At 42.6% G+C, this 26,968-nt stretch overlaps 1 protein-coding gene across 32 annotated transcripts in view; it reads right to left on the reverse strand.

The window, feature by feature from the left end:
- LOC138826163 (sorbin and SH3 domain-containing protein 1) overlaps window positions 1-26,968 on the reverse strand; it is a 238,335-nt gene that overhangs the window by 11,757 nt on the left and 199,610 nt on the right. For 14 of the 32 annotated variants that reach the window (XM_070021276.1, XM_070021271.1, XM_070021277.1 and 11 more), the window contains 8 exons: window positions 25,246-26,718; window positions 24,531-24,616; window positions 21,146-21,313; window positions 16,984-17,030; window positions 13,330-13,444; window positions 13,072-13,197; window positions 10,917-11,111; window positions 7,979-8,734 (listed from right to left, as the gene is read on the reverse strand). In XM_070021276.1, the coding sequence (XP_069877377.1) occupies window positions 7,979-8,734; window positions 10,917-11,111; window positions 13,072-13,197; window positions 13,330-13,444; window positions 16,984-17,030; window positions 21,146-21,313; window positions 24,531-24,616; window positions 25,246-26,718 (2,966 nt within the window). The remainder of the gene's footprint in view (window positions 1-7,978; window positions 8,735-10,916; window positions 11,112-13,071; window positions 13,198-13,329; window positions 13,445-16,983; window positions 17,031-21,145; window positions 21,314-24,530; window positions 24,617-25,245; window positions 26,719-26,968) is intronic. The other 18 variants (XM_070021294.1, XM_070021290.1, XM_070021289.1 and 15 more) reach the window with 4 other exon arrangements.

Consider the following 26,968-nt stretch of genomic DNA (forward strand, 5'->3'; position numbering starts at 1 on the left):
AATCATCATCATGGCCTTAGCATCTGGATAGTACAAACACCCCCATTCCTGAGAGGTAGGATGATGAAGTTCCTCACTTAGTACTTGCTGGATAAACGAAGGAAAAAGGCAAGATAAATATTTATCCTATTACCCCAGATTCAGTTTCTCCATGTTTAGATTCAACGGAAACAACCTATATGGCTGGAATATAAATCTGGACTTTTTGGAAGAGAGGAGAATGGCATGGAGTATACCTCGGTGGACATGGAAATCGATAACCATGAACAAGAATGAACCTTTTACTTCAAACACTGCTTACTTTGAGATTTTTTTTTTCTAGTCTACAGCTTGAAACTCAGGGCCTGGGTACTGTTCCTGAGCTCCTTTTTGCTCAAGGCTAGCACTCTGCCACTTGAGCCACAGCTCCATTGTAGGTTTTTTTTTTTTTGTCCTTAATCGAAGGTAAGAGTCTCATGGTCTTTCCTATCCAGGCTGGCTTTGAACTGAGATCCTCAGATTTCAGCCTCTTGAGTAGCTAGGATTTTAGGCACATGCCACCAGCACCTGGCTACAAGGATTTCCCTTGAAATTTTATTTTCACTTTGAATAGATATTCTTCTTCCTCCTTCTCCTCCTCCTTTCCTCTTCCATCTTCACTTTTTTCCTCTTCTTGTTTTATACTTCCTTCCTTTCTTTCTTTCTTTCTTTTTTTTTTTTTTTTGGTGTTGTTTGGTGGTATTGGGATTTGAACTGTGATTCCTTTTTTTTTTTTTTTTTTTTGGATCCGGTCGTGGGCCTGAACTCTGGGCCTGGGCGCTGTCCCTCAGCTCTTCGGCTCAAGGCTAGTGCTCTACCACTTGAATCACAGCGTCACTTCCAGCTTTTTCTGCTTATGTGGTGCTGAGGAATCAAACCCAGGGTCTCATGCATGCAAGGTAAGCGCTCTACCACTAAGCCACCTTCCCAGCCCTGAACTCTGAATCTTATGCTTGCTAAGCTGGCACTCTACTATTTGAGAAGTACCTCCAGTCCTCCCCATTTTCTAACTACTTAACAGCTTCATACAGCTCTTCTAATTCTCTGCTGTCCAATATGGTAGCCAGTTGCCACCTGTGGCTGTTAGATATTTGAGCTGTGACAAATATGAAGAGAAATGGCATAGGTGTAATAATGTTTGGATACATGGGTTAAATAAAATGTATGATGAAAATTAATTTCATCTCTTCTATTTTACTGTGGCTACTGGAAAATATTGAATTACATATGTGGCTAAGATTCTCTTTTCATGGTAGTGCTCTTCTGAACTGTCCCAGGGCCTCAGCACTTGCCCTTATGTAAGCCTAAGACAGTAGACACAAGTTCTCACCAGGCCTCACCCAGGGCTAAGAATAAAGGGAGTGTTAGCTCATGCTAAGTACATTTTGGATGTTGCGGATGCATTCCACTTCTCCCATGTGTTTGGAAAAAGTAGTGACCAGTCCAATATGTATGGGTACATCCATGTACACACATACACAAACCAACATACACTACTACACTCTTGCCTCTCCCACCAATGGTAAGCAGGAAATAGTCACTGACCTGAAATTTTATTTCTTCTGTGTTTACATTCAAGTTGCCCTTCCTGCCTATGGTGCTTGTTTTATCTTCCCAAGTGTGTCCTTGATCTGCTATCCTGTGTCCTTCTATCTTCCATTTTCCTTGGTCAGAGATTTGATTTTAGCTTTGAGAGCTGTTAATCCCTCTGGATCCACAAAACACCTGGTGCTACTGCAGTTACTAAGCGTCCTCTTCCAGCTTTGGGGGTGCGCCAAAGCCTTGTGTCCCAAAATAAATTACACCAGCTAAGGACAGAGACACCATCTCTACATGGTCCCAGATCCCCTCTAGAAATACCATGAATCTCTGCTACTCTCCTGACTGGCCCAAGTCTCCAAGACAGCATCCTTCTGTTCACCTCATGTCCCACCCTTCATGACTTCTCAGACCCAACAGTGGCCTTCCCAGTGGAACAGTAAAAAAAAAAACAATCTGGGTTCCAGGACAGTCTTTGATATGAATTGATTTTCCTCTTGAGCAAAATGTTAAACATGTTAAGAATCAAGTTCTAAAATAAATAAGAGGGTTGGATGTGGGCCTTGAATTGCAATTTTCCAACCTCCATCTCCCAGGTAGGTGTGATTACAGACATGAGCCATGGAGCCCATTTTATTCAATTCTTTTAACTGACTCAAGAAGGTGGTCATTTTGTAAATTTTGTAAATGAGAAAACAAAGAGCCAACATGTCTGAATTGGAAATGAGAAAAGGCAAGATGTAAGCACAGACTCTAAATTCTATGCATTCATTTTGCTGCATTCTGATCTTCTAGGTATTCTACCTAGGTATTCTACCAAGGGGAGATTTAAAAACAGCTGGGAAGGGGAAAAGCGGGGAGGATTGGGGGGTGGTGAGGTGGGAGGCTGGGAAGGGATGTGAAGGGTAAACAAAGGAGGAGGCTGCAATGCTTGATAAGAAATGTACGCATTAACCTGCCCATGTAATTGTAGCCCCTCTGTACAGTGTGTTCACACACAAAAAAAAAAAAAACAGCTGGGAACAGGTGCTGATGGAGGGATCATCTTAAACTGTCCAGTACTAGCCAGGAGCTGATGGATCACACCTGTAATCCTAGCTATTCAGGAGGCTGAGATCTGAGGATCACTGTTCAAAGCCAGCCTGGGCAGCAAAATCCATGAGACTCTTATCTCCAATAAACCACCAGAAAACCAGAAGTGGTGTTGCAGCTCAACTGGTAGAGCACTAGCCTTGAGCTGAAGAGCTAAGGGACAACGCCCAGGCCCAGAGTTCAAGCCTCACCCCCCCCACACACACACTCTCTCTCTCTCTCTCACCACACACACACACACACACACACACTCTCTCTCTCTCTCTCTCTCTCTCTCTCTCACCACACACACACACACACACACACACATGCACACGCACACGCACACGCACAACTGTCCAGTACTGTGAAGCTGGCATTTGGGTTTCTACTGAAAAAGTACCATTTCTCTTAACCTCATTTTAGGGGTAGACACTGAGGCTTCAGATCTTGCTTCTTTAATACTTAATACTTTCTGGTTGTTCTGGAAAAATTGTAGCCTGCGTTTTTCCCCATCCTGTAAATTGTTAACACTCTCTGTGTTTATTTAGAGATTTCCCTTCTGATTGAGTCAAAAGAAAACATTTCCCATTTTTGAGTAACCTAAGACTTCCAATTTCCTTTTTATTTTTTCAAGTTCCATCACGTTTTCTCCTTCTACTCCTGATCTCCATCCTCCAGCCAGGCCTCTCCCTTTTTCTGATCTTTCTGGGAAAGACTCTACTTTCCATGTGGTGAGGGAACCACCCTCTGATGTCACCGAAGCACACCTATCTATCTTCAGGTGAGCTGCTTCTTCCCTCCTCAGTTTTTTCTAATGAAGTATTTTAGTAAGGGTTTCAGAGATAGATGTGCTAGACACACCTAGCTGTTATAAGTACTTTCATTTGGTAGTTCATGCCCTCAATATATTATTGTTTGATTGGCTTCCTTCATGTTAAGAACTAAGATTATGATACAAAAGCTACTCAGGAACAAGTTTTCTCATTTCATGGAAATGCTGAATGGGCTAGGAGCTCTTGACCTCATGGTCCATGGACAAGGTAGGAGCTCTCAGGTTGACTCAGGTACAGCCCTCTAGAAACAAGGCAGTATTAGGTGTGCATGCCAACTCCCCTACAATGTACTGCCCTTAGATCCTCTGAGGGTCTGTGATACAGAAAATATTACAAGTCACTGGGACAAATGATCTCTAAAAAATGAATTTTCATTCAGAAATTTTATGAATTTATAGTTATATCACAAGTTTCATCATATAGAAGCCTACAGATTCTATAAATTCTGCAGATTCTTAGATAACAAGCCTAGATGTGGGCAGGCAAACTATCTTGGGAAACTCAGAAAACACTTGAAGATAGACATTTCCAGGATGATCTTCCCCTTTCCTTTCTTGATTGTTCTAAATTTTGTTGGTAAAAATGATACCCAGCAGTATTCCAAAAATTCTGTGGATAATTCTGAACTCTTACATGTGTTTGTACATGTTTGTGTATGTTCTTGTCTAATCAATTAAGTTGTCCCCCCAAAAAATAAATAAAAGGAAAGTTTTCCTTTTTCAAAGGCAAAGGTCTGAAGGACTGTAATAAACCCCCAGCTTAAAGTTATATATGTTTTTCTCATTTCAACTGCAATTCACATAGGACTTTTACCTAATCCTAGAATAGCGAAGTTAAAGGAATATCAGTATTCATAGCCAGCTGAGTCTTTTGTTTGTAGACAAGGAAGCTGCTAGGAAAGAGAAGTAACTCATCCAAAGGCACCCAGAAGACTATGAACAGAGCTGGAGCTAGAAACCTTGAGACCAGTGCTCTTTCTACCACTCCTAATTTCCCCCTATAAACCCTAATTGCCTCATTTACTATTCAAAAAAACCCAGACATGCCTTATAGCCCAATGGGAAACCGTTTGACAATGAATATGAGTAAGAAGTCAAACCATCTTACTGGAAGAGTTCACACATCCACATGATCTGGATGGGGGCAGGTGATGAAGGGAAGGAGCTGGAGCTGATTGGCAAGATTCACAGGGACCATAAAGGTGGATGACTAGATGCATTGTGAAGTGGTACCAATGAATGTCAGAAGTGCCAATGAATACCATCCAACCTCTGGTCCCCCTGATCTCTCCCATCTATTCTCCTAGATATTCAAAGTCTTACCCAAACAAGAAACACACTATTCTTCATACACACCTTACAGTTCTTAGCTTTGGGCCGTGGCCACCTGCCTTGAATACCTACCTACTGCTGTATTGAGGGTAAAACTATTCTTTTAGGCTCAGATCTAATACTTCTTTCCAGGAAAACCATCCAGCCCTCTAGTTGTTTATTATTTCTTCCCATCTTGAACTTTCAGAAAGTCTGTGATTCTCTTTCTTCTTTGCATTGTAACTATTTACAAATAGGTCTCTTTCCCCCAGTGGACATCATAAATTCTTTTAGTTGTGGTCAGTTATTTTTTTTGTCTTCTTTCATTCAACAAATATTTACCTTTACATATCAAATGTTGTAGCTCCTGGCTATGGGACTTTAATACTCTGAAAGGACACAGGTAGGCAAAGGGACAAATACATGCTGATATGGGTCAGGTATCGCTGGGGCAGCACAAACTCAGTCCACTTTACCCAGTTATGTAGGTGGCAGGGAGGTTGTCAGGAATGGATTCCTGGGAGAAGCCACATCTAAATGGAGATAGGAAGGGGAGGTGGGAATTTATCTAGGCCAACATGCCAGGGAGGCTTTAGAAGATGCATATTGCTGGTTATCTAAATGGCTAGATTACACGGGCCTTCTGTGTCCAATTAGAGAGACTTTCCTGGGAGGAAGAGGAAATCTCTGATGCTCAGCCCTCTCCATCTCTTATAGCACTTAGCACAGTGCGTGGACCACAGCTGATGCTTAAAAGAGTGAATGATCTTAGCATTTCAGACCACCTTTTCATTTAAGGGGCTCATGTAAATTCTGTCTCCTTATTGATCAAATAATCAACCAAGCCCTCAGAAAAATAAAAGCACAATAAAATTAAATGTTTGATTAGTAAGAAGAATAATGGCTGAAAATTTCCTTGATAAGCAAACAAATCTGGACTGTATTTATCCAAACAGGTAATAACAGCCTGAGGTCAAGGTGTTCTGACAGGGCAACTGCAGAACAGCTGCCATATAAGTTCCTTTCCACCTTTAGCTTGTCTGTCATCTAAAGAAGGCCCAAGAGGCAGACAGGAGCCCCTTGTGAAGTTCCTATTTCCAGAGCTCGTTTGGGAGGGAAGTGAGAGTCACTACGGAGAAGGTGTGTGAACCACTGCCTTTTCCTCACACCCCTAACTCTCATAAATAGAGAGTAGGGTCACAGCCTAGGTGCACCCACGGGGAAGGGAGTATGTGCCAGGAGAGCAGGAGGAAGGGAGGAGGCAGGAAATGGACTTGGGTCCGGAGCCCCACCAGGAAAGGGAAACCAATTTCCAACAAGCCTGACTTTCCAGTCAACATATTCTCAGTGGTTGCCAACTACTCAACTCCTGTCCTTGTTAGGAAGCAGGAAGTATGAACCTCAAAGCTCACTCAGAGCTCCAGCACCATGCATACTTCCTGTGCACACTGATCCTGGAACTGGGCTGCAGTGATGACTAACCACTGATGGTAAGGATGGCTTCAGGCATCTTGGGTTGACTTGTGAGTTGTCCTGTGTCAGAGACATTGAGTCTTTTTCAACTAGCCTCTCTCCCAATGAACTATTCTTTCCTCAACCAGATACAATGCTTTTCTTTCTCACTAAACACATAGTAAGAACAACAATCCCAGAGTCAGTAAACCCTCTATCATGTATGGCTGACATCCTGGAGTCCCAAACTAAGAGACAAGCAGGAAGTTCTCATCTTATGGAATCTTCCTACAAGCCAAGCACCCCACTTACATTCCTTGTCTCATGAAATCACTATGACTACCAGGGAGGGACCATCTCCACTCCTACTTTGCACATGAGAAAAGCAAAGAAACTTATAAACTACCCGATACTTGTGCTTAGTGATCTCCACCCCTGATATACTAGCCAATGGTCCACACACATTGGGCTGGGGTTAGAGTCCTGGCCCTGTGTGTCTCAGGCCTCAGTATTCCTGTCACTTTCCTGATGACTGCTATTATCTGTCTGTCTCAATGAGCATAGGCACTTCAAGAGCAGAATCAATGATCTGCGGACATCCCTGAAATTGGTACCAGAAAGCCTTGAATTCATGCTTATTAATTAAATAAAGCTTCAAAGGTAAACTGGGTTGCTGGTATGAGGGTAGAATATAGCCTACTGTGAGCATCATATATAACAGATAATAAACAGTTTACATGGCTCAGAAAACCACCTGGCTTTAGAGGCTCCAGAATGTTCTTAATTCCAGGAGCTCTGGGTCCAAGACCTAAGACATATCTTCCCTTTACAAAGTATCAATCATATTCCCAGCCCTTGTGCTTAGTACTCATACGCATTATTTCAAGAAATCTGCTCAATGATATAGGTATTATCTCATTTTATAATGAAGATGTTCTCAGAGAAGGCAAAAATTCTTATCGTACACAGTTCAGTAGGACGGAACTGGGTTCTCAAATCTGGCTACTTTGGAAAAGTTGCCCAGACTAACTTTCCGGATTGTAAACAACATAGCCAAAATTAGAATCATGAACTGTCCAGTTGCCAAGATCATTTCCCCTCAAAATACCCTAAGGGCAAACTCTGAAATCTTTGGAGCTAACTTAGAGAGAAGATGGGACAGTCACTTAGAAATGTGGCATGCTGACTCCATGACCTCAAGCACATCATGGGGGCATGTCCTGCATGCTCTCCCCAGAACCAAAATACCTTTGTTCAGTCTGAACAACAAGGCTCTGGACTTCCACACAAACGTAAGACAGGACAAAGACCTGACAGAACAGAGCACCAGCAGCGCATCATGGGTTATGGGAACAAAGTGCACCTCACCAAAAAAAAAAAAAAGAAAATAAATCACACACCACACACCAAAGCCTGGTGTTCTCAGCTGTGTTAGTCAGAGCAAAGCAAAGACAATCTCCATGGGCTTTTGTACCAGGCCAGGAGGTACCTAATGTGGGAATACTTCTGAATCACTTCAAGGGACCAGAATGTAGCTTGACCTTTCCCTCCAACTGTCCCCAGCCCTGACATCTTCATCGATGTCTCCCCTCCATTCCTCCCAGACCATTTCTTGTTACCAAGAAAATCAAACAGGTCTTACAGGTCTTACTTGGCCTCAATTGACAATCCAGATGTCAATTGATGGGTGAGATGCCTTGCCCACCCTGCCAAGTGAGACACCAAGGCACCCCAGTCATGCTGCAGGCCTACCTGACTCACACCACTCTGAGCGGCCTTCCTCTCAGCCTCGCCACCTCTGTGCAGCTCTGTGGGCCCAGCCTCCCTTCCTGGAAAGGGGCTGCCCAGAGGCTTGCTGGGCTCGATCTCCTCAGGGGCATGGAGCTCTGGGAGTCTCTGCTCAGTACTCAGGCACCTGACCACGTCTGAAGGTTTCAAGCAGCTCTTCTTAGAGATCTTGGATCCACCAGGGCATCTCTCACCTGCCTCACTTTCTGTTTTCCTCTCACATTGTCCATTCTCTTCTTGCCAGCACTGCCTCTTGCTCTGGCTGCTAAAGGCATCACTAAGCTCTGAGATGACCCTATCAGGGCTCCCCAGCAGTGGCTGGGAGAAGCTATCTTGGTGAGGGTGGGTCCCACCCTCTCCATTGATGTGAAGAGGGGTCTGGGTACCAGGTGTCAGAGAGTAAGTTTTGTGGGGTGGAGGCAAGGCTAATGGGGAAACCACTGAGCGGGGATTAGAGCGAACTGACCAACTTGAATAGGGGAGGCTGAGGGGCAGGGAGGGACGAGCCCTTGATGGCAACGAGAGGTAGTCCATGTCATAGACAGAAGTCTCAGGCAGAGGAGGCAAGGGTGGAGTGAGGGCCAGAGAACGCCTGCCTGGGACCCCTACAGTCAGCGAGATCCATTCAGAGGTGATGGCATGCATCTCGGGGGACAGAACCCGGCGGGGGTTGGGTAGAGATGAGGGGGCTGGCATGATGAACTTGCTGTGACTAGGACACTTGAAAAGAAAAGGAGAGAAGAAAACAAAAGGAAGAAGCAAAAGATACAAGTGTCAGCAAAAAAAGGAAAAAGGAGGAAAATAATTACAAGGGGGCATAAAGAAGAATGAAATGGAAAGGATGATTAAGACACTCTGGTGTCCAAAAAAGAAATCATCTGGTGATGCTTGAGAGAAACTGGGATGTGAAAGTGCACAAGTGCGGGCGGGCAGGATTAGGAGAGGAGTAACAGATGGGTAGACATAGAAAGGGCTCCCATCAGACAGCTGCCAATTGTGCTAGACCACTTTGCAGAATTGGATTTCCAAAGGACAGTCCCTCCTCAGCCCTCAACTATCTCTGTAACCAGGGCCCTGACCCAGAACTAGGGGGAAAGGTGGCCCAACACTGTCCCTTCCTTTAGCTTTTATTCTTTAGGGAGCTCAGGCGAGTCTTCCAAAAAAGTGTGGCCATTTTGTTTTATAATCACTATTGGTTACAGTCAAGTGAAAACACCTCCCTGAGTATCCCACATTACTACAAAACAGAATGTCTTGATCCAATCTCACACTTTCTCCTGTGAGATGACAAATATGGATCTCAATTGTGCAGAGAGCTCAACCAATATATTATGCCAGAACCCTCTATGGGGGTCAGAGGCAAGCAGGTGAGAGAAGAGGAAATAATCAGAAGATGAGAGATAAAGAGATACCATCTCTGCATCATCCTGGGTCCCCAGATCTCCTGGCCATCCTTTCCACAATTTATATAGTGGTATGGTTACTTTATTTCACAGGATGTCACTTCCACCATGACTCTCCTGCACTTATTTTTCTCTTGGCTTTGGGCAAGTGAGCATGGGTTTGTAATAATTTATTTATTTATTTTGATTGGTCCTGGGGCTTGAACTCAGGGCCTGGGTGTTGACCCTGAGCTCTTTTGCTCAAAGCTAGTGTTCTACCACTTTGAGCCACAGCTCCACTTCCCTTTTTCTGGTTAACTGAAGATAAGAGTCTCATGCACTTTCCTACCTAGGTTTTTTGTTTGTTTGTTTGTTTTTTTTAATGAGGATCCTCAGGTCTCAGCCTCCTGAGTGGCTAGGATTACAGGCAGGGGGCCATTAGCACCCAGATGCAATAACACTGTTTTTTTGAGGGGGGATGAAGGGGAGTCGGTCTCGGGGCTTGAACTCTAGGCCTGGGCACTGTCCCTCAGCTCTTCAGCTCAAGGCTAGCGCTCTACCACTTGAGCCACAGTGCCACTTGCAGTTTTCTGTGGAAATAAAAATCTCACAGACTTTTCCTGCCTGGCTGGCTTTGAAACGGGATCCTCAGACCTCAGTCTCCTGAGTAGCTAGGATTACAGGTGTGAGACACCGGTGGCGCCCGGCTGCAGTAACATTTTAAAACAGCTGGGAGTGGATGGCTCATGCCTGTAATTCTAGCAACTCAAGAGACTGAGACCTAAAGATCATGGTTCAAAGCTATCCCAGGCAGGAAAGTCCATGAGACACTTATCTCCACTTAGCCCACCAAAACCCAGAAGTGGAGGTGTGGTTCAAAGTGATAGAGTGCTAGCCTTGAGGGGAAAAAGCTCAGGAACAGTGCCCAGGCCTTGTGTTCAAGCCCCATGACCAACAACAAAAAGTTTGCTCATAATTAATGTTTAGAAAAGCAAACATCTTCCTATGCCTATAGACTGTGTAGCTCAATGCCTACAGCCCAATGTAGGCTGACCATCTATAAGGTCCCCTTTCCAACCTGGTTCCAGTGAATGCTTGCAACAGTACTTTGGACCTGATCTACCTGTCTGAAGATGAGAATGCAAAATACTCTTTCAGCTTTGCAAGGCAATCTTGACAGACAAAAATTGTAGAAAGGACCACCTTGGGCCACGAGTTTTATGGTACAGTAGAGGTTTTCACACCACCATCTTTAACTAATAAAGGCTCTGGTTTCTCTTTTTCTACTCAAGCCCACATCAATTTCCTTGGGTTCTTCCTTTCCACTCCCTTTTTCCTTGTTACTTGTACACATGAAAACAAACTCCAGTGTCCAGTCTGCATTGCTGCCAACAGTTCTTAATCACAGTGAACAAGAACCATTCCAGAGAAGCCACATGCCATTGGCACATGGGCACTGCTGAGCACTGAAATTCCTGTGCTGAGTATTATAGAAAAGCAGTGATAAGAAGCTTAGATACCTGTGGGCTTGCTGTGGCACTGCGACTTGGGGAGGAGGAATAAGGCAGGTCGATGTAATCCACAGGGTTTTTCACCAGTGGCCTCTTGAGCACATCCACATAGGTAATGGGGAAGATGCCTTGGCGGGATGTTCCTGGAATCCTCCCCTCGTACCAGTTCTCATCTACCTGTCGAAGAAGCGTGATCCTCTCACCCTGAAAGACACAGCCAGCTAAGGATGCTTGTCTTACCATACCTCAAAACACCTGAGGCCCCTGCCTGTACCCTGCACATCCTTTGCTCAGGGAAAATCTTCCCTGCTGATTCTGGATGGAGCCGACACCATGGGATGGGGAACGCCCACAGCAGTAGAACTTTCTGAATGATACAAAGTTAAGCTTGGTTTTCAAGGATCTCAGGAAAAAGCAGCAGAGTATCAGATTCCTGTTCTAGGGTATGAAATATAATGTTTTTGAGTTACTTAAAGCAAAAGAGACATTCAGTGTTTATTTGTAAGGTAAAAACTTTAGAAGATTATCTTTTTTTTCTTCTTATACCTTTATTTTTTTCATGTATGATAGAAAACTTAGAACATATACATAAAACAAAATAATCACCATCTATTAGATTATCATTTGGGGATAATGACTGTTAATGTTTTGGCTTATGAGCCCTCTAGATTTAACTCAATACATATGAATTAAATGTACTCATATTTTTATTAGACTTATTTTATATTAGACTTACATTTTCGTATAAAAACTGAGTATATATTATATTTTGCCTTTTCTATTTGCTTTTTGGTATTAACAATATAAAGTGCCCCTTTAGCTTTTTAAAAATTATATATAATGTAATATAATATGTATATATATATCCCTCCCTCCTCTCCACACCGACACGGTATTGCTATGTAGCCCAGGCTGCACTTTAACTTGTGATGCTCTTGTGCTTTACCTCCAGATTGCTAGTATTACAAGCATGTGCCACAACATCCAGTATAGTTATACATTTATAAAATGTACATTTTAATGGACTATTGCAAGGCATTCTATTGTTTATACATATGATTTCATCACTGATCCCCTGCTATTGGGATATTAGATTGTTTCCAAAATCTGCCTCTTTATTTCCTTTTTTTTTTTTTTTCTTTTTGAGGTATGGTGAGGAAGTACCAGGGCTTGAACTGAGAGCCTCACAGTTGCTCAGTTGGTGCTTTATCACTAGACCTCCTTTAGTCTGGCTTTTTGCTGGTTATTTTGGAGATGGAGTCTTACAGATTTTTCCACCCAGGCTGACTTAAACTGTGTGATTCCCTCGATGTCAGCCTCCTGAGTAGCTACAATTACAGGTGTGAGTCACCAATACCTGGTTCAGAGTATCTCTTGTATGCAAAGCAGCCCATCTTTTGCAAGCCATGAGCTGACTTCTCTCAGTCCTCAATAAAATTAGCAATTTTGATAACTTTAGCACCCCAGAGAATTTTGACACAGACAGAATATTTGAATCCTTTGCAAGAGGCAATCCTCTGCATAGGGTAACCATGTGCACAATAGGCATGCTGAGCCCCTAAGAGGCAATAACGATGGTATTAATACTAGCATCTGCTGCTTATGTAAGAACAACCAGATGCCACACATCATACTGGTGGTTTCACATATGTTGCCTAATTGAAGCCTCTTTCAAGTACCATGGGAGAGGGCCATTTATCTTCAAGTCTTTTTTTCCTCTATGAGGCACTGGGAGCTCAAAGTATTTAATTCCCCACAAGCTTCAAGGCTGGTAAAGTGTGACTGTTAGCTTCAAGGCTTTTCAAACTCTTTCTGGTACTTAAGTTCTTTCCCCTTCAGCCTATCAATATCTTAGAAACATAAACCTAGTCATCAACAGTGCAACAGGTACTCACTAAGTGTTGGCTGGATAATTTGTAAAAGATGATTAAAGCTTGAGAAATACTATCCTTTGTCAGTGAACTCAATGTAGTTCAGCCCTGATTAGTCTAGTCTTTGTTTAAAATACCTCATCTCAGAAAATTCTCCAAATGCCCTTATTGCAATTTCTATCAGCATATGAACCTCTTAAAACTATAGACTGGCACTCAGCAGCAACATTATATCCCCCTAATAACGGCACCACCCAAGAGCCCCAAAGCATATCATAAGAAAGGGAGCTTACCTTTCTGAAAGACATTTCTACTTGAGTATCACCATTAAAGTTAAACTTAGCAATAGCTTCTCCATATTCCAACACCTGCACGGGTGTCAACTTTTTGGGCTGAGCCTTTTCAGCAGGAGGAAGTAGCTGAGAAAAGAAAAGAAGCAAAGAGAAGAAAGAAGGGCAACAAGAGGAATAGAAAGCAACACAAGTATTCAGTAAACACAGTGCTTTGGATATGGTTGGGATTTTTCTCAGAAAGATAAGGGGCTACAGTACCTCAATGTAGGTGCGTGGGAAGATTCCCACCCGGCCATGGTGTTCGCCTTCATACCAGTTCTGATCGATCTGCTTATAAATGTAAACAATGTCTCCCTTCTGCAGAGGAAGCTCCCTGTTGACAGAAGGCCACTAGATTTTAGCAGATGGCTCAATATGTGCAAGATTAAGACACTTATGTTTCTTATCAGGAGACTTCAAGTGGGGTTAAGGGAGAGAGATTACAGAAGAAGGTGGCTCCATATTTGGTAGTGAGAAACCCACTTGTCAGGAAATTACATCACATTGGGCATTTTTCCAGTCTTTTGTGGGATGGGTGTTAACATTCAAACTGAATAGCATTCCAGATTGCTCAGAGGCCTGGTTGGTTTGTTGGAGCTTTCTCAATGAATGTTTTGTGAATACTGTCTGAATGCTTTGAATATTGACACACCACAGGGCGATGCTCCCAAAAGCCTTAACTGATGTTTATTTGAGGGTGGAAAAATGTCTCCTTCTGGATACATTTACTACCTCCTTCTGTGCTACAGCAATAATGTCTGCATTGCTCTAAATTACCTGTGAATAATCTGCAACATACCAAGATCCTTCAATCATTTCACCAGTCAGCCAGCTGTGTACCCACTCATTTCACTATCCATCTCTCTAACACCACACAGTAGGGAGACTCTAAAGTTAGGCAAACCTGGAATCAAATTCCATTCTATGATTTATAGGCTCTGGGGCTTTAGATAAGATACTTATACTTAATCTCTCTGAGACACTATTTCTTTATCTGATCACAGTTGCTAATTCAAAGTTGCAGCCACCAATGCAAAGGAAACACAGTGCCTGTTCTAGACATTCAATAAATGCTTATTTCCTTCCTTGAATGTGGAAAAGGGCTCTTGGAAAGAAAAGGAGATTTTCTTTCAAAGTGCTTCATGCCCTTTCCCCATTTCTCCAAATCCATGCCTTGCCTAAATAATGATGACATTAACATTTAACTAGGACTCCTTTTTAAAAAACAATGAGATACCAAGAGAAATGAATTCTTTACGTGACATGTTACTGTAATCTCTCTGCATATCACCTTTATAAAAACAATAAAAAAATTAAATGAGACAAAAAGATGGATTAAAGATAAAATGAAAACTCCAGAGGGAAAAAATTATGGCTTGAATTTTTCTTGGATGAAGAAAAATCTTTTTCACTTGCATCAAAGTAACAGTATGGGAAAAAGATCTCTGATTGTAATTTGGAAGGGGTGTGCTGCCAGTTATGTGCATGTCAGGAAGTCCCATAGTACATGAGGGATGCCAGCTAAAGAACAGGGCACATCTGGAAAAACTTGCACACAGTACAGAGTTGGCTCTGTGCTGAATAAAAGCACAAGGTGGCTGCTCTAAATCTGCACTGGGAGCTAAGATTTTAATCCTAAATAGGCCTGTGAAGAGGATCTAGACATTTGTTTCTGTGAGAAGAAATGTCTCTCACCACATTTTTGCCAAAGCCTTTTGTGAAGTGTCCCCAGTTCTCCTTCTTTTATCCCTAACTGAAGGCAAAAAGCATGAGCAGGATTCTCAACATCTCTACCTCTGCGGGGTTTGTGCAGACTCCTAAATCAGTGATCCTGAGTGGTCCACAGCACGGAGGGCAAGTAGTAACTGAAACAGCCCTATAACTAATACTAAGCAAAGGAGAAAGACAGCTTGAATGAGAGAAAAAAATCAAGAAGAGGTATGGCAGTTGTGGTCAATGTAGATAAATAATGAGGTCTCTGTGGTGACCATACTATATATAGACTACTCCCAGCTCCCAAAGAACCATGTGACCAGGGGCTGGGAATGTGCCTTAGTGGTGGAGTGCTTGCTTAGCATGCATGAAGCCCTGGGTTCGTTTCCTCAGCGCCACATAAACAGAAAAAGCCAGAAGTGGCACTGTGGCTCAAGTGGTAGAGTGCTAGCCTTGAGCAAAAGAAGTTCAGGGACAGTGCCAAAGCCTTGAATTCAAGCCCTCAGACTGGCAAAACAAAAAACAAAACAAACAAACAATAACAACAACAACAAAAACCCCTGTGACCAGATATGATGGTAACTACTAGGAAACAATAGCACAATACACTGATAAACTTTAGGTCTTTTCTGGAATATCATTGCATATATGAGCACAACACAGCAAGGAGCCTGGTTGACTTTTCCATATTGTTGAACCATGTGTCTCCACAGCACAGTTTTTTGTTTTGTTTTGTTTTGTTTTAAAGTAACACAGGTAACTTTAAAGGATTAGAAGGTTTAAAATAAGACTCTCTATGGACGTGGCAGTTACTGTTTTCGCTAAGTTCCAATGACTTTGTTTTGAAGGCACAGGTCATGATGGATACAGAGTCAAGAAGGAACACTCTAGCATTAACAATGATGATAAAGGGTAACAATTTCCAAGAATCCCAGTCTTCTCATTTCTTCTATCTGAAATGATTGCACACGAGAAGAAATTACTTTAAACTCTTTCATGAAACCCAGGAAAATATATTATCATTACACCCTTCAGTGTATGATACTTAGGTTTTTCTTAATTCAAAGGGTAAAAAAACAGTTATCTATAGGATTAAACTGCAAATTAATTTATATGCCTTTGACATTCTCCTTCTGGCTAAAACAGAGAGATAATACACTTGGAGCATTGATTTCTGATCCACTGTAAAACATGTTTTACAGGTTTTACCCTGGTTCCTCACAAGAGAAGCATTTTTTTAAAAAATCCTCATCATGCAGATAAGGAAGACTAGGGATGAGAGATTGATGGCTTAGACAAAACAGCAGCCATCTCTTAGCTGATCAGCTATAGACTGGAGTAAAATAAACAAGCTCAACGTCATCAGATTCATATCTACATTTTAGAAACTGGCCCAGTTGCTTATTTGGCATTGGAAATGGGAACAGCAGTTGAGTAGCCCTCCCACCGTGTTCCCTGTCACTTATGGATGTGAGCTGATGGCTATGGGGTTTTCAGCTGCAAATGAAAGTACACGGCCAATTTTAATCTATAGTTAACTATAAAGCTAGCACATAAAAAGATTTCTACAGCCATGAATATACAGCAAAGTATCTCTTCTAGAGTGGAAGTGGGAAGTAACAGTGGTTCCTGAACTCATTTTTTTACAACAGGATTTTTGTTTTGAGAAACATCTTACAAGGTGTACACTCTGAGGAATGCACTTTAAAAAATGCTAGTTTCCTGTGGGTTCTCAGAGACCTTTACTCCTTTGGAATGCTGAAGGGAAACTGGCCAAGTTACATTCTGAGAGACTGGTTCTACACTTTCCTGAAGTGTTGGGCAGATGAAGTTGCCACTTACTCAAGCAAACTGGGCCCTATATAGAAGGCTGGGGACACAGTGCTTAAAAGCCCAGCACCTGGTGCCAGTTTCTGTACCTACAGTCCTGCAGTTTCCTTGTGTGTTCAGTGGGGCAAATATGACTATATTCCACAGGGTTCATTCTGTCCTCATTCATGAAGGCTGAAAGAATATTCAACATATTTTAAACAGTGCTTGGTATGTAAACTACTGTTATGTTTTGAAGTCCACATTATTCTTTTTTCAACTCTCTTCTACATGCATACTGTTGTGTTCAAAGCAGCAGTGAGAAATACAAATATGACAGGTGGTACTTACTTTAATGTCTGAGCTTTAAAGTCAAATTTGGCTCTGGCAGGTCTCATCTAAATACAAGAAACAATGACAAGTTAATGTCATGGATCATGTCCAATAAAAAGGTCACACGTTCCTAAGTTTCTAGAAAGCAAAGCAGAAAAAATTCACTCTATCCAGTTCGTTGTGGTACAAAAATCTGGGCCAAATCCCAGCATCTGACCTTATTTTTAGTTACCTTGGCCATGCATGAAAATTCCCCTAAAAAGGACCAGATTTAGGGAAAAGCAGTTTGAAAAATCTCAATGCTGCAGGAGTTGGGTTCCCCCAAAACTTGCTGACCCTAGCTACTGGCAGCCAGAAGTTCCAAGGCATTCCTTATCTACTGACTCACTTCTTAGGACCATTTTCTATTTGCCTGAATTAAATTTTGATCTACAAATAGTTGAAACTCGGATTCACCTTTTCTGCCAACTTGTATTCCATATTGCTTAGGTTCAGTGAGATCACCCAAAAAGCCAGAAAAAGCCAGTCCTGAACCGAAATAAAGCCATCTGCTGAGATTTCCATTCCTGCTGGGACAGCTCTTGCTCTCTCCTCCCAGACACCCCAGCCTGCAAGTCAGACTCAGCCCTGCTCCACATTCTCATCCATTTTGTCATTAGAGCCCCTGAATCCACAGCCCCATTGTGGGTCTGACCTCTGGTTCCCCCAGGCACAATGCTTGCTTTGATTTTACCTTCTCCACACTGGATCCACTGTCACCCAAGAGCACAAACAACATTCCTCAAATTCTTCCTCAGGTCACTCCCTTGCTTTGATGCTGGCAGCTCTGCTCTTGTTCTTCATATCAATTCTCCATTTGCAACATTTCTCCCCTCTTACCTCACTGCTTTTCCTATTTCCAGTCCAGCATATCTTCTTGCTACACCTCTGCTAAGTCTCCTTCTTTGTCTATAATGTCTTCTGCTCCAATTCTAGCAAGAAATTCACCTTTACTTACTATATTCATTTAATATCTTTCTCATCTTTAAAATTAGGCTTTTCAAGCTTTTTTTTTTTTTTTAAGGAAGATAAACAGTAAAAATCAGGTAAATGCCAGTGTAATTCTATCCCTAAGCCATGAGAAGCTTCAACCTCTTCAATTGCTATGACCTTTTGGTCTAGAAAAACAATGTGATGAAAATGAAATAACATCATCTCTTCCTTACAAGAAGGGATTGATTGGTTGAGTGGAAGAAAAAAAACGAAGGAACATTTTAGTTAAGAAAAAGATTTAAAAGTCATTAAACTTAATGTTAGATTTTGATCCTTCAATAGATATCCATAGTTCTATGCTTCTCAAACTGAGGTCTTACAGGGTCTTCTTAGGGACTGTGAACTCTCCACAAGAGTTTTGTTTTGTTTTTGGGTTCTGTTTTTGAGACAGGATCTTGCCATATAGCCCAGGCTAGTCTTGAACTTACATGCTTCTTGCCTCCACATCCTCAAGCCCAGGATTATAGATGTACCCCACAATGCCCAGCTCTCAACAGCAGTTTTTTGTTTTGTTCTGTCTTTGTATTTCTGTCTTGACATTTCCATCTATCTATAAACATACATAGCAGGGAGCAACTGAACGGCCACTTTATAATTAAGTTAATGCCACTCCATTGCAATGCCTATATTTATGTCTGTTTGTAGCCAACGATCATAATTTAAGTTGTAAAAAAGAAAAAGAATGGATATGGAACTAATGATAAAAATGACACAAGTTCATAAGAGCCAATAGCAAAAGTTGCAAGTACAAAAAGCTCACAGTGATCCCAAAGAAAAAAAGTAAGTAAGGCAAACAAAATAGGGGTGCAAGAAGTCACTCTATATCACCCTATTAGAGCCATGTGACTTTTCAAATACATACCAAAATATTTATACTTTGGATGATACACAAGTTCTTTAAAAATAATATCATTTATTCATTTAATTAATAAAGTTTATATAGGCGTATAGTTTGTTAGTAAATAATTTATGAACTATTTAATAAGTAAATAAGTTTAGGTCAATAATGGGGTCTGGTGCTTTTTTTTTTCCATTAAAAGGAACTTATAGAGACTGGGCACTCATGTCTCATTTGTAATTCTAGCTTTTCAGGAAGTTGAGAACTGGAGGAGTGAAGTTCAACACCAGTCTAGCAAAAATCCAGGCTGGAGAAGTTGCTCAAGTGGTAGAACTCCAGTCTAACGTACAAGGTCCTGAGTTCAAGTCCTAGTACTGGCCAAAAAAGGTAAAAAAAAATAGGAATTCATACATTACTCAAAGCTGAGAAACAATGATTCCATTGAACTCTTAAGACATATGTATGTGAGTTATCGATGGCTAGACAAGACAGTTACAGTCACTTCTCTATGCCCCTCTAGCTCATCTTTGCTTCCTCTGGCTTTCATTGTTACTCACTCTAGCATGAGGTAATAAATATGCACAAGGGAGACTCTTCTACTACTAGCCTTCAAAGACTGTCCCAACTCTGCCTCCCACAGGAGCCTATACAGAATTAGTTGCCACCCATGTTCTACTGAGTGAGAATAAAGTACAGCTCCACAACACAGCCTGGTGCTTGCTGGTTATTTTCTCACATTTACTAGTCAACTCCTAAGGCTATGGTTCTCCTAATGCAGTCCCTTAAACTGGCACCATCAACATCTCCCTAGCAACTTGCAAATTCTCAGGCCACAGTCCAGATCAAAACATTGTAGACGGGACCCAAGAACCTGCATTCTAACAAGCCTTCAGGAGGTTCTGATGCACAGTTAAATTTGAACACTACTACTTAAGAGGGGAGTCAAGACTTGTCAAAGAGAAAGCACCTGCTTCTGTCCATGGCTACCTCACCTGAGCTGCATTTTCATTTCCATGTGCTATCAGAATGCCTTTGCACTTTTCTATCTTCTTCCTCATTCACAGGCCCATAGACCTGGAATGGATGAACCCACACCAGAACCTCCTGGTCTGCGTTGTTCTGAGGAGGAGCTGCAGTGCCAAGGGGGAGGCTAAACTTCCCTTATAGGTGAGCGAGTGACACTTCTAACTTTTGCTTCCTTTTCCTGCTACGTGCTCTTTTTCTCCTACACTTTATAATCTCCTCCCACTCCCCAGATTTCCTTAAGTCAGCGTCCCTTCTTTTCTTTATCTCTTCTTGCTAAATACCTTCTATTTCTCAAAAATAAATAAGTGAATAAGTACTAGCCAATGATACCTATGTCACTCAAAAGCTAGAAATATTAGTATGGATCTACTATACTAAAAGTTTATAAAACTACATATTGTATCACTCCATGCTACCAAGCACCCATATGCCACACCCCAGACATGTACACTTCCCCAAGAAGAGACCATCTTCAGCAGAACTAGCTAAGGGTCACATGGCAAAGCATAAACTCTTAGTCAAGAGGCAGCATGTAAGTCAGCACAAGAATTCCAAAGTACTGACCTTGGTGTAGGCAGCCAAGATAAATCACTTCAAAGTTTTGTTCCTCAATCCTTTTATAATATGAAATGTTTAAGCTTACAAATGTCAAAAAAGCAATGAAATAAATGAAAGGCCTCTCAGAGATCTCTGTACCTTCTATGGGTTTATCCTAACCACAAGTCCTTCAGTTGTTCAGTGGTGCTGAAGCACTACTAAACAGGTCACACAATAATTAATCAGTCCATACATGCACAGCAATAAGCTCTCTGATGTTTCCATGGCAATGCCACCACATTTGGAGGCCCTTATTACTGTCATAAAATATCACTAGCCAACTTTAGTAACATAAATTTCATTAACTACTTCTTTAAAAATGAATCATTACCAATGTGCATGGCCTAAGGTACATGGCGGTTAAGCAGAATGTACAGGCAACATGGTATCATGATCAAATGCAGAATGGAGAGGACTGGACTCATGGAGGCAGCCAATGTCTAAACATGCATTAAGGGTGTGCACAGCAGATCCCGGTCCCACAGCCAGGCATGCTTGAACATATAGAGCACAGGACATAATGGGGCTCATGTCCATTCACCAGCCACAAAAGAGCCAAAGCAAGGCTAAGGGAAGCCAGGATGACAGATGCTGTTTGCAAAACTACATTGGCCTACAGAGGGCAATGCTGAGAGAAGGCAAGTATTGCTTTGGGTCAAGCAGCAATTCGAGGTGACCAAAACAGACCTCTGACCCAGATTTCCTTTTTGCAGTATCGTCTATATTGAGAAGGTCCCCAAAGCGCTCATTAGTGATAAACTGATGGTGCGTCGGGATGACGCCCGTGTGGCGTCGAGCTGCAATATCGGCCTCTTCTTGCTCACGCTTAAGTCGTCTCTGGTCCGCTAAAAGTTTCTGCCATAAAATTGCATAAAATGGGCAGTGAATAATCTGGTCTAGGGTAATAGAAAATGGCCAACAAAAGCAAATAAGGAAGATGGTAGGGGGTAAAAAGGGAGGTGGCTTTAAGTCAGAGGGGTGGGTGTTAGGGCCACAACTATTATGTTCCCATGGCAACCACCCTCTGTACACCCTATAAAGAGAGAGAAACCTGCCTAGGAGAAACCTGGGGAAGGCTGGAATGTGGGAAAGCATGATTCCATATGATCACATTGTCCAGCTAACTATCTCTGGCTCAGCCCAAAGTCATCTGATTTCTAGCAGCAAAGGGCAGAGACCCAGGGATCACAGACAGGGAACTGCAGGCATGTTGGATTGGCAGTTAAAAGTTACCTCCCAAAGGTAGTGATATGTTCCCACAGTGTATTCCCAAGGTGAGACCAGTACTGGCTATTTTCTGCAGCCCATATCAGGACCATGAAACTTGTTCAGCAACTAAGTCAGTTCTGTGCCTGCTCTGTCAGTTACTCTACCACACATTATTCAGAGTTAAGCTGTCCAGAAAATGTGGATCCTTTCTTCTAGGCCTGCCAACACTTCCCTAAACACAAGTTTTAGGAGGCCTTAGGATATGCATCAAAGGCTCTTCATGTGGCTAAGAGTCTCGGTTATTATCTTATCGAATTACTTCTTCATTAGGTGAAATGAACTGGGTTTAAGGGAATGCTGTGGAATATAAACACAGTAAAGAAACTAACCATAATGGTACCTAGGGTTGGAGGAAACAGTCTTTTCTCTGTTAAGAAAATAGTCATCAATTTGTTTTAAAGACTTTTTAAAAAATGCTTCAAGTTGGAAGGGTAACATTGATCAAGATCCTCTGTAGTAATTATCTGACTTGTAGAACTGAAACCTATTTGTAGAATTTCTTTAAAAAATAATTCAACTTGCTTTTTAAAAAATGTCTTTATATGCTATTGAAATGGCTCTATAGAATTTTAATGTGTTTCCTTATACCATAGCAATCTTTCATCCCTCAGATTAACATTCCTTACAGGAAAGCATTAATCAGAACTAATACTTCTTAGCATACTCAATAAAACATAGTTTTTTTTTGTTTTTTGTTTTTTGTTTTTTCCAGGAGGCAATCAGCTCCAAGGGATGGTGAGTCCAATTTTACTCTGAGGTCTACAAATAACAACTCATCAAATGACTGTGGGATTTCCACTGTTTGGTAAATTGTTACAAAGATTAAATGAGAGAAGACGAGAAAATGAGTTATAAGACACAGGCCATCGAGAGAGCACTGGCCCAGTAACACAGTCTTGGCTTCTAGCTTGTGAACCTCTGTAGGTTCACTTGTTAGGTGGTCCTGGGTAGACTGCTTCATTTTCTGAAATTCCATTGTCATCATGCAAACAATAAAATATCTGCACAAAAGCAGAGTATTTATTACCTCCCCTCCCCCTCCTGCTGAGACTCAGAGTCATTTCTACAGTGAAAACAGACTCAGGCTAGAGGCTGTTACAGTCTCTGCTTAGCCCCACAGGGGCACCAGCCAAGGTTTAACATCATAAATGGAAGCAACTAATGGAGCAAACTCCCAACCCAGTGCTTAAACCTGAACTTTGTAAATCAAGCAGTTTTGTCATTTAACCATATAAGTTCCAATCTCGGTAATGATTCCAATTATTTTAGGATCTGTGAGCTGCCCACATTTTGTAGACCACATTTAAGGTATCATTGTTAAATCAAGTAAGTAAATAGGCCCTATTCAGGTAAAGTTCTACCACAAGACTTTCCAAGTTGGATTCTAAGGCTTTATACTTATTACTGAAATGGAATTTCCCCTTCCTCTCACAGCAGTCCAAGCCTGCATACACAGGAATCCTGGGCCTTGGGACAGGAAATACGTAACAAAAAACAAGGAAATGAATCTGTTCTGTCTTCATGGACACTCATCATTAATGAGTTTTAGATCTGGTTGTTACAAATAAATCTGGACATCAAGTGCTTCCTCTTTCTTCTTGCATTCAACAGTATAGGATCGTAGTGAAAACTGTCCCTGGAAGAGGACAGGGACAGGCATGTTCTCTCTCCTCTCTCTCTCTCTCTCTCTCTCTCTCTCTCTCTCTCTCTCTCTCTCTCTCTCTCTCTCCCCTCTCCCTCCTTGTCTAGTCTATCTCGTTCTACTCCTCTCTCTCTCCTTACCATCTGGCAGCAATGATTATAATCATAAAGTTCTGTCAGCTTTACCCTAAATCTTTAGGAAACTCCACCTATACTCTGGAACCACTCACGACAGAAAAACATAGGAAAATGGAATAGGACAGGACTGTAAGTTCATGGCCACCTTCCCTCACTGCCATCTGTTCAAAGAAATTCTTCCATCTCTTAGCTCATTACAGGAAAATGGGCACTAAACTTGTCTAATCTAGAGGACCCCTTTTTCCTAGGAATGTGAAGTCCGGAACATATGCATTGTAATGCTTTATCACCATAGAAGCTGATTTTGTGCATTCGGCTGATATGCAGTTCCACCTCTTCCCAGATCCCTAGGAGAATGGACTCTTGTAGGTCCTGGCAGTCATACTGCATGCAGACATTTTATTAGCTGCAAGAAAATATCCATGTTCTGAAGTTCTTGGACTCCCTGTGTTCTCACCAATACTAATGTGTGTGTGTGTGTGTGTGTGTGTGTGTGTGTGTGTGTGTGTGTGTGTGTGTGTGTGTGTGTGTGTGTGTGTGTGCGCGCGCGCGCGCGCGTGCGTGCGTGTGTCTGAATTAAAGGTTAACAGAGTTAGGGACAATTTCCTCAAATCCTTTTATAAAATGTATTGCCACATTATTTTTTGTTTTCCTACTGTGTTCTTCTTTCCTGATTTGAACTATGCTTTGTGCCCATTGAGGGGTAGGTAGTAGTAGAGAATGGATAGGGAAATTTCCTTACAGATGACCAAAGGGGTAGGTTTGGAGGAAGGATGAAAGAATGAACTCTGGTTTCCAGCTTCTGAAGCATTACTGTGTACCTCTTTCTGTGCCTCCCTGCTGAGGCTGAGATGCTATCTGGTTATGGCATGTGCAGCAAAATGCCTACCTCTGGAAAAGTGGACTGCGAGAAGAGTAATTGAGCCTTTGTCCACATCACCCATGAAAAAATGTCTATGACATTTACTTCTTTCCTAAATGCTTTTTTTTCTGCATTAAAATTATCTACAAAGATGAGATTTACCTCTTTATCATCATGACGTCTTCGAATAAATTCTTCCGTTGATTCCAAGTAATCAGCTGGTATAAAATGTCTTGGTGATTCTGAATCTTCAAAAACAACAAAGTTGAGTTAACACAGACAAAGACTTAGTGGGAAAATAGGTAAGGAAAAGAGCTCACCTCTCTTCTATCATACCAAATTTCATATCAACAATAGTCATTGTCAATTAGTGATCAATAATAAAATCGAAAAAACCCCCAAACTCATCTTTCCCTTTTGCGATTTACTAGTTTAATATGAAGAAGATTCATCAGAAAGCAAAGGGAAAAGACATTCTATAAGTGTCCCTACAAAGAGGCGTGCAGGCTCTTACAGGGGTGGACTGTACACTCACACACACGGGGCCACGGAGAGGCTGCCTCTCAAAAAACCACAGGTGGGCAGGGATTGATACAAATAGCAAGGGGTTTGAGATTCCAATGAACACATTTCTCAGATGAGCTAAACGGCCAATTTTTCTTTCGAAACACAGTTTGCTGGTTAGTCTAAATGAGATGGGGCTTTGTTTTTTAAAGAAGTGCAGCCACTGCAAGCCAAGGGTTAATTGCCAAGCAAAACAAACAGAAGCAAAGGACAAAGCAGAAAATGAGCATCAGGAGAACACAAGGAGGAAGAGACAGAGCAAGCAGAGTGGAGACGGGGGAAGGTGAGACTGGTCAAACACACAAAATGCCACCTCCATGGGACGGTGCCAGTTCACTTTGTGGGTTGTTGTTCCTGTCCAGGTCATGGTCTGAGTACGGCACGGAGTTCCCATTATTAATAGCCCTTGGACAGTCCTCCAAGACTCCTACAGGTCTCTCCTGAGGGGGTTCTGAGCTGCGGCTAAGCCTGGCCATGGCATGCCGGGAAGACAGGCGAGTGGGCACCAGGGGCTTTGCCCCAGAAGGAGACTGGTCCTGATGGGGCTGACTGGGGAGCTCTGGCTTCTGGCCCACTGAGAGTCCTGAGGAGGAGTCACCAGGGGAAGCCTGTCTGGGGTGATGCTGGAGGGGCTTTTTCAATCGAAAAGGGAGAGGACTCATCAGGTATATGTTCCTGAGGAGGCTGCTCTTGTCGCCCCTGGGATCTGGACGCCAGTCAGTCTGCCTGGAGGACTGCTGCTGTTCATGCTTCCGGATGGTGGTAAAGCGGGTATATGAGGCGGGGCAGGTGCCCTTGCACTTGTTGAGGCGATGTTTGGGGAAGTCTCCATGAACACTGCCACTGCTGCCCTCTCTGCTGTCATTGGAGACAGTTGAACAGTGGTCCAGCTCATCCGAGCAGGTGGAGAGGGGCTCAGAAGGCACAAGGCCTCTGAAGCCCAAGGAGTGGTGTGCCATATTACTACATGTTGGGGAGGCATAGCCCCTTCCCGAGGTCATCCCATCTATCTCCCTGGGACAGAGTTTGGTTGACTCCAGGAGGGACTCTGCTGAGCGGGCTGAGATCAGGCCACTGCGAGTCAGCACAGGGGTAGGGGACTTGCTCAGCCTGCCTGACAGGTCCAGGGATGGCATGGATCTGGACCGCTGAATGAGTTGCTCGAAGGCAGTGATGCGGGACGAGACGGTGTGTTTGGGAATGTGCTCTGAGCTCTCCTGGCTGGATCCCAGCTCACCCCTGGCCAAGGCCAGGTTGCTTCTTTCAAAGTGGGAGGCAAGATCTCGCACACTCGAGGAGGAGATGGATCCCAGGGAGAGGCCGGCTCGGTTGATCTGGTGCATATCCCGGTAGAACATAGTGAAGTGCAGCCCAGGCTTTTTGGAGAGGGGGCAGGGCCTCCTAGAGCTGGTGCTGTACTCCTGGAGGCTCATGGTGCTGCTGGACTTGTTGTCATAATCCCGCCGGGAACGCATGAGCAGGTTCTCAATACTTCCCCCCACCTGGAGCGGGAGGCTTCTTTTGGAATCAGTCAAAGAAACACAAAGGTTCTCACAACTCTGAGCCTTCTCTGAGGGCAACAGGACACTCTTCTGTTCCTGCAAAAGAGTGCTGGGAGCAGAGAGCCTGGGTTTGAATTTGGAAGGAAGGATCTCAGAAATGCAAGCTTTTGCAGCTGACAAGGGTTTCTTGTGTTTACAACCAGGGCCTAATGCACTAGTATGAAACGTTCGGCTATGAACTGAAGATGAAGAAATCATGTGAGCATTCCCACCTTTACGATCCACTGGTAAGCATGCAGAATAAAATAAACAGACCCATTAGGTTAAAGCTGAAAGCTGCTTCAAAAAAAAAAAAAAAAAAAAGGAGAGGTAACATGCTCATTTATCATTAGGGCTTAAAAAATATTTTTTTTTCCAGTTGATGTCCAGAAGCAAAATAATCTGTGCTGCAAAGCAGGTGCAAAGATGCAAAGAACAAAATGGCCACCTTGCTGTTAGGAAAGGCTGAAGCTCAGCTAATTTCTAAGAAAAGGG

This window comes from Dipodomys merriami, unplaced genomic scaffold (genome assembly GCF_024711535.1).
Source record: "Dipodomys merriami isolate MVZ:Mamm:240054 unplaced genomic scaffold, mDipMer1.0.p SCAF_14, whole genome shotgun sequence".
Taxonomy (NCBI): Eukaryota; Metazoa; Chordata; class Mammalia; order Rodentia; family Heteromyidae; genus Dipodomys; species Dipodomys merriami.